Source organism: Chelon labrosus (assembly GCF_963514085.1).
Source record: "Chelon labrosus genome assembly, chromosome: 20".
Taxonomy (NCBI): Eukaryota; Metazoa; Chordata; class Actinopteri; order Mugiliformes; family Mugilidae; genus Chelon; species Chelon labrosus.
The window spans coordinates 2,737,450-2,750,596 of record NC_140353.1 but is presented as its reverse complement, the minus strand read 5'-3'; the positions used below and the strand labels follow the sequence as shown (position 1 = coordinate 2,750,596).

The 13,147-nt window shown below is 42.5% G+C and overlaps 1 protein-coding gene across 1 annotated transcript in view; it reads left to right on the top strand.

Annotated features, from left to right (window-relative positions):
* Nucleotides 1-13,147, top strand: part of slc4a11 (solute carrier family 4 member 11) — a 94,813-nt gene that overhangs the window by 77,136 nt on the left and 4,530 nt on the right. Inside the window, exons 13-19 of the mRNA XM_084568697.1 lie at nucleotides 747-820; nucleotides 2,893-3,121; nucleotides 3,552-3,658; nucleotides 6,345-6,510; nucleotides 8,636-8,809; nucleotides 11,171-11,366; nucleotides 12,542-12,711. Coding sequence (XP_084424823.1) covers nucleotides 747-820; nucleotides 2,893-3,121; nucleotides 3,552-3,658; nucleotides 6,345-6,510; nucleotides 8,636-8,809; nucleotides 11,171-11,366; nucleotides 12,542-12,711 — 1,116 coding nt within the window. The remainder of the gene's footprint in view (nucleotides 1-746; nucleotides 821-2,892; nucleotides 3,122-3,551; nucleotides 3,659-6,344; nucleotides 6,511-8,635; nucleotides 8,810-11,170; nucleotides 11,367-12,541; nucleotides 12,712-13,147) is intronic.

Sequence of the window (13,147 nt, the reverse complement as noted above, 5' to 3'; positions counted from 1 at the left end):
ATCTTGTGACAGTTCAGTGTTCTTCTGGACCTGACATTCATTGGTGTATAGCAATGACACTCCTTGATGGTAGCCCCTCCCCCTCAACCCATAGGACCCAAAGGCACCCCATTAACAAAACTTTCAGAAGGCCCATGTCCATTCTCTGATGAGTCACCACAAGGGAGACCTACACAATATTATGTGGTCATAATGTTATGCCTGATCAGTGTACATAAATGTTTTGATTTGGTTTCATTCAATAACTATAACTTCTACCATTAATCTTTCTTTCTAACTTTTATTCAGACTCTTTTACAAAACTTATTTCCATCCCAACATAAAACAATAAAGCTGCAAAATAACAGAACTATTTCAGGGCGTCATTGTGATTTAATCAAGTCATTGATTGAGGCATTTTCAAAATTTCATATAAAGTTGCGTTTAAATGATTTGTAGTGGTGTGAGTTGGTCCAATTTTTGGTCCAAGCATTTTTACTCCGTATTCTGCATTGTCTTCTTGATCGTGGATCATCTGCCTGCAGCTCTGGTTCTAGTTTTGTCTGATAGGTTCGATATTTAAAGGTCACTGCACAGGGGTATATATTACCATACAATACTCTAGAAAATGCAAACACTAACTTGTATTCACGTTATTTTTCAGGTATAGTGGCCCAGGATTAATTTCCTTTCCACCAACGGTAATGTTGTTTTTGCAGTCTGTCATACAATATCGTCACCTGCCACGTCTGTAATGTGTTTTCTAGGTCGACGGAGGAGGTCATTGCCCTGTTCATATCCATTGCGTTTGTGGTTGACGCCGTGAAAGGCACAGTCAAAAGTAAGTACATCCCTCTTCTTCTTCCTTGTGCCTGTAGCTCAGTCTGCGTCTAGTTAACGCCACACTGCCTCTAACCGTGGCCTCTTTCTGCATCACTCAAATCCACCGAGATCCGACGTCTCATTCCAGTGACAAAATATTGTAATAACGCAAAGTTATAAAAGATTTTTTTTGAATATTTTGATTTAAACGAGTAGCTTCCTAATTAGTCTGTCCTCGACAGAAGAATCCTTTGTTGGCTGAGGTCTCTTCAACTAATCATTTAGTCCTTGTAATTAAAAACTGTCAAATATTTTTTCCCCTGCCAGTGGCTGCAGAAGGATCTCTTTAAAATCTATTGCTTATTAAAGAACAAACCATATTTTTTACTTGTTATTGTGATGCTGCGTATAATCTTCCAGTTTTTATAACAGAAGAGTTTTTAATCAGGACTGAGACTACTAATCTAATATGATCAGACCATCTTATTCTGGGTTTAAATGACAGTAAAGTGAAGAGCAGACAGAAGTAACACATCAGTCCCAGTGTCACTCTGGTGGCTCGGCAGATTGAGACTCTTTAAAAGACACTGTGTGCTAAATTAATCAATCCAGATTATCCAAGCCTGCCTGCAGCCGTGTTATACCACCCGAGCATTTAAAGGCACCTCATCTTAGTATATAAATATTTTACAGAATTTAATTTGACAAAAACGAGGTGACGATAGCAGAACATAATTTATTTTGAATGTGATGCTGCCCTGTTTGGGAGATTGCCCGTGCAGTGGTTCAATTTTCCAAAACCTAAAAAAAAAAAACGCTCCCAGCTCACATGCCATTACCATAACATTAACCTATGTCATTTTGTTGACACTTTTCATCCAAAATATTCCCCAGTAACACTAATGAATACGTTCTGGGGTGTGTTTCCAGTCTCCTGTAGAAGTTACCCTGCCGCATAACTTTCTCCTTGTTTGATGGGAAGGAAGGGAGCTGTATGCAGGTCACGTCGCTCAGTCCTCATCAAAAGTGATGATAGAAATTATTCCGAATTGTATGAGTTCCCGTCTTCTTAAAGCACGGCTCCCACAGAGTTTAAAACTCCAGCCTTCAGCTACACATCATGATGGCTGGATCCTTTATACTGTAGCTCATGTATGGGTGGAAGGACTGATTTCTCTAAACCGGGTATGGTCAGGTGCGAAGAGCCTAGAGATAAAATCATTTGACCAATCCTTTACAGTGGAATTATTTCAACGTATTATTAATCATTTGACGAAGGGGGAATACTAGAAGAGGGAATCCTAATTCCTGGTACAGACGGGCAGCTGTGCATGTGGCAGCAAACACTGTGCAAGGGGGTGCTAACCACGTAGCAGCGTAAACATGCAGCATACCCACTTAACTGGGTGAAGATCAAGACCAAATGAGACACAGTTCCAACATCAAGCAACTAAGTGTTCATGTTTTAACAATACGAAAAGGCCCATAAATCTGGCATCATACCTGTTCATTCAAACAACAAATGATATGCCATATTAAATAAAGCATAGTGATCCCTAAACAGTTGTATTTTAGATGGAATGAACAGCTATAGCTTGATACCTGAGCAATCAGATGGTACAGAGGGTCCCCAAATAACTAAGTTCGGGAGTTTGCCGAAACAGGCCTCCACTAAAACCTTTCTGAAACGTTTCTTCTTCACTTTATTAGAGTCAGTCTTGGTGCAGGTAATGGTGAGATGTGGTGTTATGGGTTTCTAGAGATTTTGGGCTGCTGTTGCATCATTCCTAAGAGATATTTGCTCTAAAGGACACATTAAGCCAATGGCGAAAGACTTCAAGATTTCAAAGTTTATCTGGATAGATAGGAATTTATTCATCATGGGTTTATGTGTCAAACTATATATAGCTCTCTTGGTTACAATAAATTTGAAGCATATTTTATAGTTTGCCTAATTTTGTTAATTAGTCTCATGTCTCGTGTAATACATATTCAGTTCTGGCCTTGGTAGACTCTGGGATTTGTTCACAGTAGAGCTACAGTTTATCCAGACTAATCTTTAAAGTTCTAAGGCTGTGGATGTGATTTCAGTCTTTCACAGGTACTACAACTCTCCAACGCTGGCCAACAGAACCATCGAGGACTTGCCTCAGACCGGAGACCTGCTCGGGGGAAACAGGAGCGAGGTGGCGGCGGGATTAGCGCTCAACGCCCTCCCCGAATCCCTCATCCAGTGCACGAGAGAGAGACCTCTCCTCTGCCTCCTGCTGATGCTGGGAACATTATGGATGGGCTATACTCTCTACCAGTTCAAAAGGAGGTACATGCAGCACTGCGGCACTCTTGAGATAAATCACTGGGGAAGTTTAAATTGTGTTTGGACTGGGGCTCTGCCTGCTAGGACGAATACTGCTGAGTAGGGCCTTGACTCCGAAGCTTGTCAGGAGTGACAAAGCTTCCAGGAAGTTTCCAGACGCCTCTTAGAAAGCTCACTTTTCTGTTGAAGCTTTTGTTCCAGTCTGTGATTTAATAAGCATTAATATTCTACTTCTGATTGCTCCCAGTAATCAAATCAACCTCAAAGCTGGATTCAATTGTGTAAGCAAAAGGCGGACCAAGGTACTTAAGCAGTGTCAGGATTGCAGCCATTGTCCTTGTCTTGTCCACAGTAATTGTATTCTCCTATTATTTGTCTCTCTCCGCTCACTCCCTCTCTCCCCTCTCTCTCTCTCTCTCTCTCTCCGTCTCAGTCCGTTCCTGCATGCCAAAGTGAGGGAGGTGCTGTCGGACTGCGCCCTGCCGATCTCGGTGCTCCTGTTCTCCTTCATCGGCTCCTACATCTTCAGTGACATTGAGCGTAGGTGTCATTTGTTGTCGTTTCATTGGACAAGTTAGCGGTAGAGAGTGAATTTGAGATGCCAAACACAAGTATGCACTCTAATCATGGTGTCTGTCAGCCTGCAAAAAGAAAAAATGGAAAAGTTGTGATTACAGTTCCTGATAAAAGAGAGGTTCATCATCCTTAGCTGAAATGCTCCTTGTAGAGATGGAACTATCAGGGTCACGTCATATACAACGGCCATATAGTGACCGCTGAGCAAGACTGTAGCAAGGTTAATGGTTAACCTGTGCAAGCTTTTATTTTGATTTCTTATTGATATTTGGCCCTTCTAATGACATTATGCATGACCTCGATATTTCATAGAGCTACATAGAGGGGATAGTTGTTTGCTCTGTAGTGTCTTAGTGTCTCTGTAGTGTCTTTCCCACTTTGAGGTGCCATTTCAGAATTTCCCTTTTAATGATACGAGTCTTGAACAATATAATTTTAAAACGACACGAGCTGCAAATGAGGAGATTCAGGGCCAGAATAAAAGTCACAACATTTCTGTTTTAAAAATTTTACGTTTTCCTCATGCAAAAAGGCATGTTTTTGTATGACTATCTTTGTGAGGACATTCATTGACATAATACATTCCCTAACCTTGACCATGTCAGTGCTAAACTCTAACCATTGCCCTCATCCTAACCATAACCTTATCGAAGCCTTTACCCTTTTAAAGAAGTGAGTACTGGCCAAAATGTCCTCACCTACACACTATTCAAACCAGTTCTCAATAAGATAGCTGTACAAACGCACACACACTTACCCTCTCAAGTATGTGCCTAATTGAAACTTTTCCCTTTAAACAAAATGTAATTTTTTTTAACCCTCAAAAAGTTGTGGGGCCCAGAAAAACAACATGACCCCACAACGTTAGTGTTCCGCTAGACTTGGGTCCTCACACCGTAATATAAACAAGAACACACACACACACCCAAGTGACAGCAGAAGAACTGTACAAGGTGCCGACCTCAATCAGAAGCTGTTGGGGTTCTTTGTCTTGGTCGAGGATTTACGACAGGCGTAGTCAGGGACTAAACCGTCAGCCCTTCCCTTCCTTCGATTAATGGACGACGCTCTGTGCGGCTTCTCAGCCAGAGCTGCTGTGGGTGTGTGAATTCATTCAAAGAAAGATTCAGAACATTAAACAGATTCGCACTCCCGATTTTATTGTTATTGGTTCCTGTTGTGTGCTATCTTTAGTTTCTGCTCACCATTAGTTGATGATCCTTTAAAATGCACATTTGGGAGCTGTGGTTGGTTTCTCCTTTTTCTATTAGTTTATATTAATAAGTCATTAAAGAAAAAGTGATTCTCCAAACAATGTTTACGGAAATAAGGAACTTTTTGAGTAAGGAGAGAGTGAAATTTTATTGAAGTAGCATGAGCTTGTGAGACTTAATATATATTTTTTTTTGCGGTCATACTATGATGAGAAGGGCATTGTCTCAGATGAAGGTAGTTAGATAGGGGCAGGACCTCCCGGAGTCCAGAGGCTGCTGTTGGTGGGGCAGATTGTGGAGTAGATTTCAGATCGGGCAACCAAGGTTAGGTAGAGACGGGAAAGAGGACGGCTGCACACAAGAATCTGAAAGTTACAGAATTGCAATGAATTTAAAGAACGGGGACTGATTGACTCTGAGAAGACGGGCAAGTCTGGTTATTGGACGAGAGAAGTGATGTTGAAATTGAGAATAGAGGGATTCTGATGGTGCTGGAGACGGAAGTGATGAGGAAGAATAATTCAAATTGACCACAGGGAAAGAACGTGTCAGCGTTTAATTTCCGAAATCCCCAAATAATTCCTCCTACTTCACAATCTGGTAGAACAAGCACGGTCATGCTTGCTGTGTCACAGCTGTAGTAATAGTGTTTCTGTGGTGTTAAGTGGGGCAAAGTAAAAAAAAAAAAAAAAAAGGTGTTGGTTCTTTTAATCGTCTGCATGTCTGTTAATGTGATCACTGACTGGTTTAAGAAGAGAAGTAGACCTTTAGCTGCTTGCTCTAATTGACGCAAATTAGATTTTCGTGACTGTGCAGCACTGGCACGGTTTCGTTCCCATTTAAAATGATCTGAACCTGTCAAAAGCTGCTGAAGGGCACAAACTTATAACCTGTTTACTTCCTTAAGAGGCCTTAGAACAGCGCGGCTCCACTCATTTTGTGCCTTTATTGTCTTTTTATGTTCCTTAATCAAGGCACAGGCCCAAACACATTGTAGGTTTTCAGTTCTCTATCCTCCATTGTTCAGCATCATTTCGAGCCCCCCTCCAACCGACACCCCACCCCTCCACCCGCATTCACTGTTGCCAAGGCAGCAGCTGTTCTCCAGGGGTCGACACCTAAACACAGAGACGAGCGCCAAACCCTCAAGTGAATTTTAAAATTTTAAGTGGCCGGCCAATTTTTCCTGTGTTTTCACCTCCGGAGACAATAGGTTGTGAGATAATGGACCCATTATTGTATTGTCATCTCTTCCTAAATGTACCCAAATTCACAATACAGAAGCATTTGACAGGATGCAGTGCTGAATGCAGATATGCAGCATTTGGAAACTGATGGGATGAAGTGAATTTCCAGTCATTGATCTAATGCATGCAGGCAATAGTTATAAAATATAAAACATATTTAACGTTCATTTGTTGTTTCCTCCTGAACAGTTCCAGTGTTTAAAGTTCATGACCGGCCCATCTTCGTCGTGGCTCCATTTGAGCGTCTGTCAGCCATGAACGTCGTGAGCGCCATGGGCCTCGGCTTCCTCCTGGCCCTCCTCATCTTCATCGACCAGAACATCGTTGTCTCCCTGACCAACGCACCGGAGAACAGGTAGAGAGTCATTTTTATGACCTATAATATTCTCAGCTGCAAAACTTAGTGAGCCAGTTCCAACGTCTGATTAAAAAGGCTTTGACCCTTCAGAAAGCTGCCACTGACCTTTCAGGGATCCACCGTCCCCATTTTTTGGGCTCTGGATCTGGATATTTGCCGGTCCGTTAGGGCGGGCAGAGGAATTGAGCTGGAAACTTGACATCTGAGTCAAGTCGTCACAGTCTGGGAGCTCAGGAGATGCCTCAGAGAAAAACCCTGTACTTCTAAATTTGCATCAGGCGGACCAATTTAGAGCCATCAACCATCAAAACCGTCTTACAGTAAAAAAAAATCTATAGTGATGGAATCTCAGGGCTTATCTTCTACGATTGCCCGACAGAGATTAATTGGATTTAAATATCTGTTTCAAAGAAGAAAGACTTTCCCAGAAGGCAAATAGTGGCTTTTTAAAGAGCATTGATCTTTTATTTTCTACCATTTGGGCTTATTTGCAAAAGTAAGCATCTTGTATGTAAAGATTTCAACTAATTTTGAATCTTGAGAGAAGGACCAAAACAGTTGCAGCTATTTCTGTTGCAGCTTCATGTTCTTTTATCCGTCTCATTCATTTATTTGCTTTACATCTTTTTTTTTTTCCCCCTCTGTCATCCAGTGAGATATTATTGGAATCATTTGAACTTTTTTTTTCCCAGCAGCGCAGCAGCTCTTTAATTGCATCACTAATTTGTTTAAAACCATCATCTGACATTAAATATGGAACAACTTTTAAGATAATTAAACGGATTCTGGCCGAAGGGGTCAAAATAAAATCCACTTTAACTTAAAGGCACGAGCAAGTCGAGTGTGATTTGCAGCGTGCACCGGTGCAAATGTCGTGTTGTAAGGGCACATTAGCGGGAAATAGATTTCACCACAGACGACGACTGTAGACGCTAGGGGTTGAATGACTTCCGATTTTTTAAAAGACGACTAATACGTGGTGAAAGTCGTGTTGACTAATATGTGGTGAAATCTATATTCTTGACCTGAATACGTATTGTAACGTCTCACACAAAAGAAGCTACAGAGGCTTTTCTACAGGGTAACTGATGCTTGAACAGTAGCTACTGTCGGCCGTAGACCACGCCAGCGCCATAAACACTTCTAATAAGCGGCTCTAGCTCTGCAAACTCTCAGCTCTACCATAACTTCTGTCTCTTGCATGGTGCGTTCACTGACATCAAGGACGAAAAATCCGCTCTACGGCAAAAGGTCTATTCACCAGCAAATAGTTGATGTGCAGCCTCCTTCTCTCTGTTACCGCAGGATGTTCGGTGAAGTTGTTAACTGACTGCTGTCCGGAGGATTTGGACCGTTCCTCTGCTAGCGTTAGCATTAGCCTTTTCAGATGCATTGCAGTAATACTTTAGTTGTATTCAAGGACTGACATGTCACGGTAGTATGGGCTTCATCTTTAGTGAAGTATTTCCACACACTTGAAGAACTGCTGCTAGTTTGCTGCAACAACCCACTGGGTTCCTCACCTGTCTTCTAGGAGCATGTTGGTATTTTCACGTGATCAGTGCCTCGTCTGGTTAAAGCGTCGACGAGTCGGTACAACCCCTAGTAGACACTACTTTACCGTCACGCGACATATTTACAGTTTTAGTGTCACTCTCCTCTAAGACACTAACACAAATACTTGCACATGCACACACATCCTGCAGTTTCTTTCTCTCGAAACCTGGGACGATGAATGTCAGTGATCCTTCACTAACACAAGCGGAGACGCGTTCGGTGGCATCATAAAGGTCGCGTCCTTGCTTTTATGTAAAGTTAAAGTAACGTCACGCTCGGCTTATCAAGTCCTCGTCGGCGACATATCAATTCACAAAAACAAGAATTGTCTTGTGCAGCATCTCCAAGGAAAAGACAAACATACGAGCGTGTTTATTCAGGTTTTGTTGAAGGGCACCGCTGACCGTAGGAGAATGATGCCCTTTGTGTTTCAGTCTGCTTGTCACGTGTGCTCAGTATTCCTGCACCTTTATCTCTCTATCTGTGTGTGTCAGTGAACAGATGAGTGTTTCAGGAGGTGTTTTTTTCGTTGCAGCCTGGATTATTTTGTTGCGTTGCTCCTCAGGTTGCTGAAGGGAACGGCGTATCACTGGGACCTGATGCTCTCTGGGCTCATTAACATACTGATGTCGGTGCTGGGGTTGCCCTGGATGCACGCCGCCTTCCCCCACTCCACCCTCCACGTGCGCCAGCTGGCTTTTGTGGAGCAGCGCGTGGAGGGGGGGCACCTCTACGAAACGTGAGTTACCCCCTCCCCCCCATCGCCCTTCGCCCGCTAATCAGACGCTCAATTACAGGTCGTCTTCGGAGCGTGTGGCGACTGTAATTTTTGAGTCGCAGGCTACTGTATCAGTCTCTTCTCTGATTGCATGATTACCATGTAACTAACCATTTTCTCTCCGGGTGAAAGAGGTGAGGTAGTTTTTAAAAGATGAGAGGATTAAGTTCGCCTCTCTGGCCGCAGAGATATGTGCAAAATTATATTTAATTCAGGATTACTAAAGTAGTTAAGTGCCATAAACGGAGCGTAATTATATAAGAGCGGGGGATCTAATTACAGATATTAGTTGTTGAAAATTGTGCGGTTCTGAACGTATCTATATATCTGGAAATTAATATTGTATCTGTTTATGACAGTTCATTAAAATTTTAAAGCATGTTTCAAAACCAGCATATCAGGACGTACCTCACAATAAAAATCAAGAGACCTAAAGATTTAAGAAATAAATGTAAATTGCTGAAGCAGCGAGTCTAACTAGGTTGGCTTGTGGAGATGTTTCCTCAGTTGGGGAGCAGAGAGGATACATGCTGCATACAGCGGAAAGGATAAATATGTGATGATGGAATGACCTGAATTTCTGCATTAATTACTCATAAAAATGTGATCTGATCTTCATCTAAGTCACAAGTATAGCCAGGGACTATTTGCTTAAGCTACGAACGCAACAACAATTGTTATCATTCCATTTGCTGAATGGAATCTTGGAGGAAAACTGTGGACTGTGCTCACAAAGAGCTCTCAGTCGTATTCTACAGATGTCGGATGTCAGCGGCTCTCTTGAAGTCGTTCCGCAGCGTTTCAGTGAGGTTCAGCTTTGAGCTCTGACTCGGCCACCTTTAAGAAAGGAAGGTTTTCTTTGAAGTAACTCTGGAGTAGATTCACTCCAGCGCTCAAGTGCCAACTTCCACCGCGCTTCAGCTGGACATCCACCCTGACATTACCTGTAAGATATCTTGATCATCTTGGGTATTTTCTCCTTGATGTTCGCAGACCGTTGTGGCCCAGAAGAAGGAAAGCAGTCTCAAATTGATGCTACTTCTACTGGATGATAGAAACAGAATAGAATTAGAAGTATCCCTTTAGTAATTCTTATTGTCTTTTATTTGTGAAATTAGTGAGCTGCCACTTGGGTGACAATTTGGGGGTTAGGTGCACCTTAGCCATGGACACTGGGGCATGCGAACCTGCCCCAAGCTGCTTCTCTAATCACTAAGCTTCCCCCTATAAAACACATGCCTCTGCATTGTCCTGCAGTGGGCACTTATGCAAATCGCATAAGGGAGACTCATGAACAGAGCCATTACCTGTTACTGCATTTTGGAACAAGTTTACCAGGGTTATCACTTCCAGAGAGAGTAGCTGCAAAACCTGATATAAAAACTATAATAAAAAGCTGGATGTAACCTCCATTTAAGCAGCTAACTTCTTCTAACTCTCAGCTAATTCAACGACGGAGTCAAAGAGGTGGAGCAGAGGTGAAGCTGAGGCCGGCAGCTCATGTCTGGGCAGAGAGCTAGCAACCTGCGAGGGCACCCACCTGTCACTCAAAGCAGCCTGGTCCTTAATTATGCATAACTTTAAGCCTTGATATTATTAATTCAAACTGGCGAGTTCTGTAAAAACTCAAAAAATTACCTACGTAGATCAAATTTTAACGTGGCGATACATCGGGATTCACTCACTTTTAGGGACGGCCTCTAGTGGTCATATGTGGAACTGCAGCTTTTGGCACTGGGCTGCATTTTCCCGCCCCAGATGTTGCTGCATGTTAATAATCCGCTTTCATCTCTCAAGTGCAACCTCACAAAAAGATGCTCTTTAATTAGCATCGACCTTTTCTCAATGCTGGGTCTCCAGGTTTGTCAACTCCTGTTTCCAGTTAGCCGTTGTTGACGTCGTGGACTAAAAGCTTTCCACTCTTTTTCTGTAAAGGTTTGAATGAGCTGTGCAATGATTTGCTTGTTATACGTTAAATCAGATTGTGTCTGTTCATAATTGTACCTCAGATGAAGATCAGATCATATTTTATGGTAAATTTATTCATAAATGTTTTCCAAAAATGACAGAACTAAAGCTAGTAGAGTGGTAGTGGACAAAAACGTGGCGTACCATCTGTTTATTCTTTTTCTCTTTTAAACAAGAGCTGCTGATGATATGTTTAAATAATAATTTATGCAAAAATCTGATTTTTTTTTTTCAAATGGACAATGTGCCTGAAGGCTGATAAGAAAGTCCAAAGAAAAATACATCACCTATTGTATTGTACGAAACAATTGTGTGCGTTCCAGTTCCCATCCATTTGTTTGTCTGTGTCCTCAGCATCGTCCAGGTGAAGGAGACCCGCCTGACGTCTCTGGCCGCCAACATCTTCATCGGCATATCTTTGCTGCTGCTGCCCGTCCCGCTGCAGTGGATCCCCAAACCCGTCCTGTACGGCCTCTTCCTCTACATCGCCCTCACCTCCATCGACGGGAACCAGATGTGCGACCGCATGGCTCTCCTCCTCAAGGAGCAGGTGAGTAAGTCCGCGGTGTGAAGAGATGTGTGCGCGGGCGTCCATATGTCGACTGCAGAGCTCTGCACATCAAACAAGTTGAGTTGGACGGCCGCTGCTGCAGCGCCGAACCTGAGTCCAATCATATTTACCCATAAAAATGTTTTAATAAAATATAGTCTCAGTAGCAGGTGGTTGGAGTTTATAGAATTAAAACAGATCAGGTGGCAAATTATTATTCTGACGTGGTATCAGCCACATGAAGATGCTGAAACCTCTTAACACGTGCAGCCATATTTAAAACATGAAATCACACATGTGAATGCGACAAAAAGAAGATTTTTTACCCGCGTCTCATCTCCTCTGTGTCCGATTTAACCTTCCCTCTGTCTCAGTAAAGAAGGAATGCAGGACTGCTTGGTAACTTCACACACAGCGCCCCCAAATGGCAGCGAGAGGACATGACTCTGAGCATTTTAAATTCAGTACTCTGTATTAAAATGACACCACAGTGTGATTGGGGCCACCTTGAGATTTAAAAAAAAGTATAACATACTCACATCTACCTCATTGTCCAATCCCTTTTTTAAATCATTACTTAATTATTTTTGTATAAAAGTTTCAGCTTTATTCTGTCTGACAGATATTTTCATGATTCGGTGAGGTTTTTCTTTTCTTTTTCCTGCAGTTTTAGTTTTCATTTCACTTTATTTATTGAGGTGAGTTCGTTGCAATCAATATCTTGATCAGGCTGTCTTCACAGAATGTTAAACTCTCAGCTTTTCTCTGTTTGCTGAGACAGATTTGTAGCCCTCGGCTGTTTTTTTCAAGTATCGTTTTCATATACTCCTGAAAAAATCACATTTTCAGAATATTTGGAAATCAATTTAGTGGGATTTGTTTGTTTTTTCTGCAGCTTTTCTTTGACTGGAAAGTAAATTTTTATTTTACTCCAACTCACATGTTCACACAGGAGACCTCTGATACTTTAATAGACTTTGTGAGGAAGCATCAGCTCAAAGCTAACTGTTATTCATGATCTAAGAGTCTAAGAGTCTTCTTCGAGGTGTGTGGGCTTTCACTGTCCTCAATCATTTCTCTGAGACGGCAGGAGACCTGAGGACGGGGAGGATCAAAACAGCCACGGGGGTAGATTGTGTTCTAATCTGCTCTTGATCCTCTCGCCCCCCCTGCAGACGTCTTACCCACCCACCCACTACATCCGCAAAGTGCCCCAGAGGAAGATCCACTACTTCACCTTCCTGCAGATGATGCAGCTGCTGGTGCTGTGTACGTTTGGCATGTACCCAATACCGTACATGAAGATGATCTTCCCTCTGCTCATGATCCTCCTAATCCCAATCAGGTACGACCGTCGTCGCCACTTTGTCCAGGAGAATGGTTTTTCTCGAGTGCGTTAAAGCGGGGTGACATTCAGCGGCACGCCTGACCTGAATCTGTCCCTGGATGACGGCAGGTTTTCATTCCAGATATGTTTTTGCAAAACCAGATATCTCTCTAAACATCACCATTACGGGAAAGCATGCAGTTATAGTCTTTAAAGTCTGTTTTAAGGTTAATGCTGCAAACATCTGCCAACAGTCGAGTGCTGCAGTTCATCTGTTCAGTCTTCATAAACACCGAACCAAACAGCAGCTGCAGTTCTAACAGCAGACGGATGTAGTATGTTGATGTAATGTTTGTAAAGTCACAGAACAGCTCAGTAATAGCTCATTTCGCTGGAATCTCTTCAGCAGAAAATGATGGTTTGCAGTTGAAAAGCCTCCGATGGTTTGTTCACA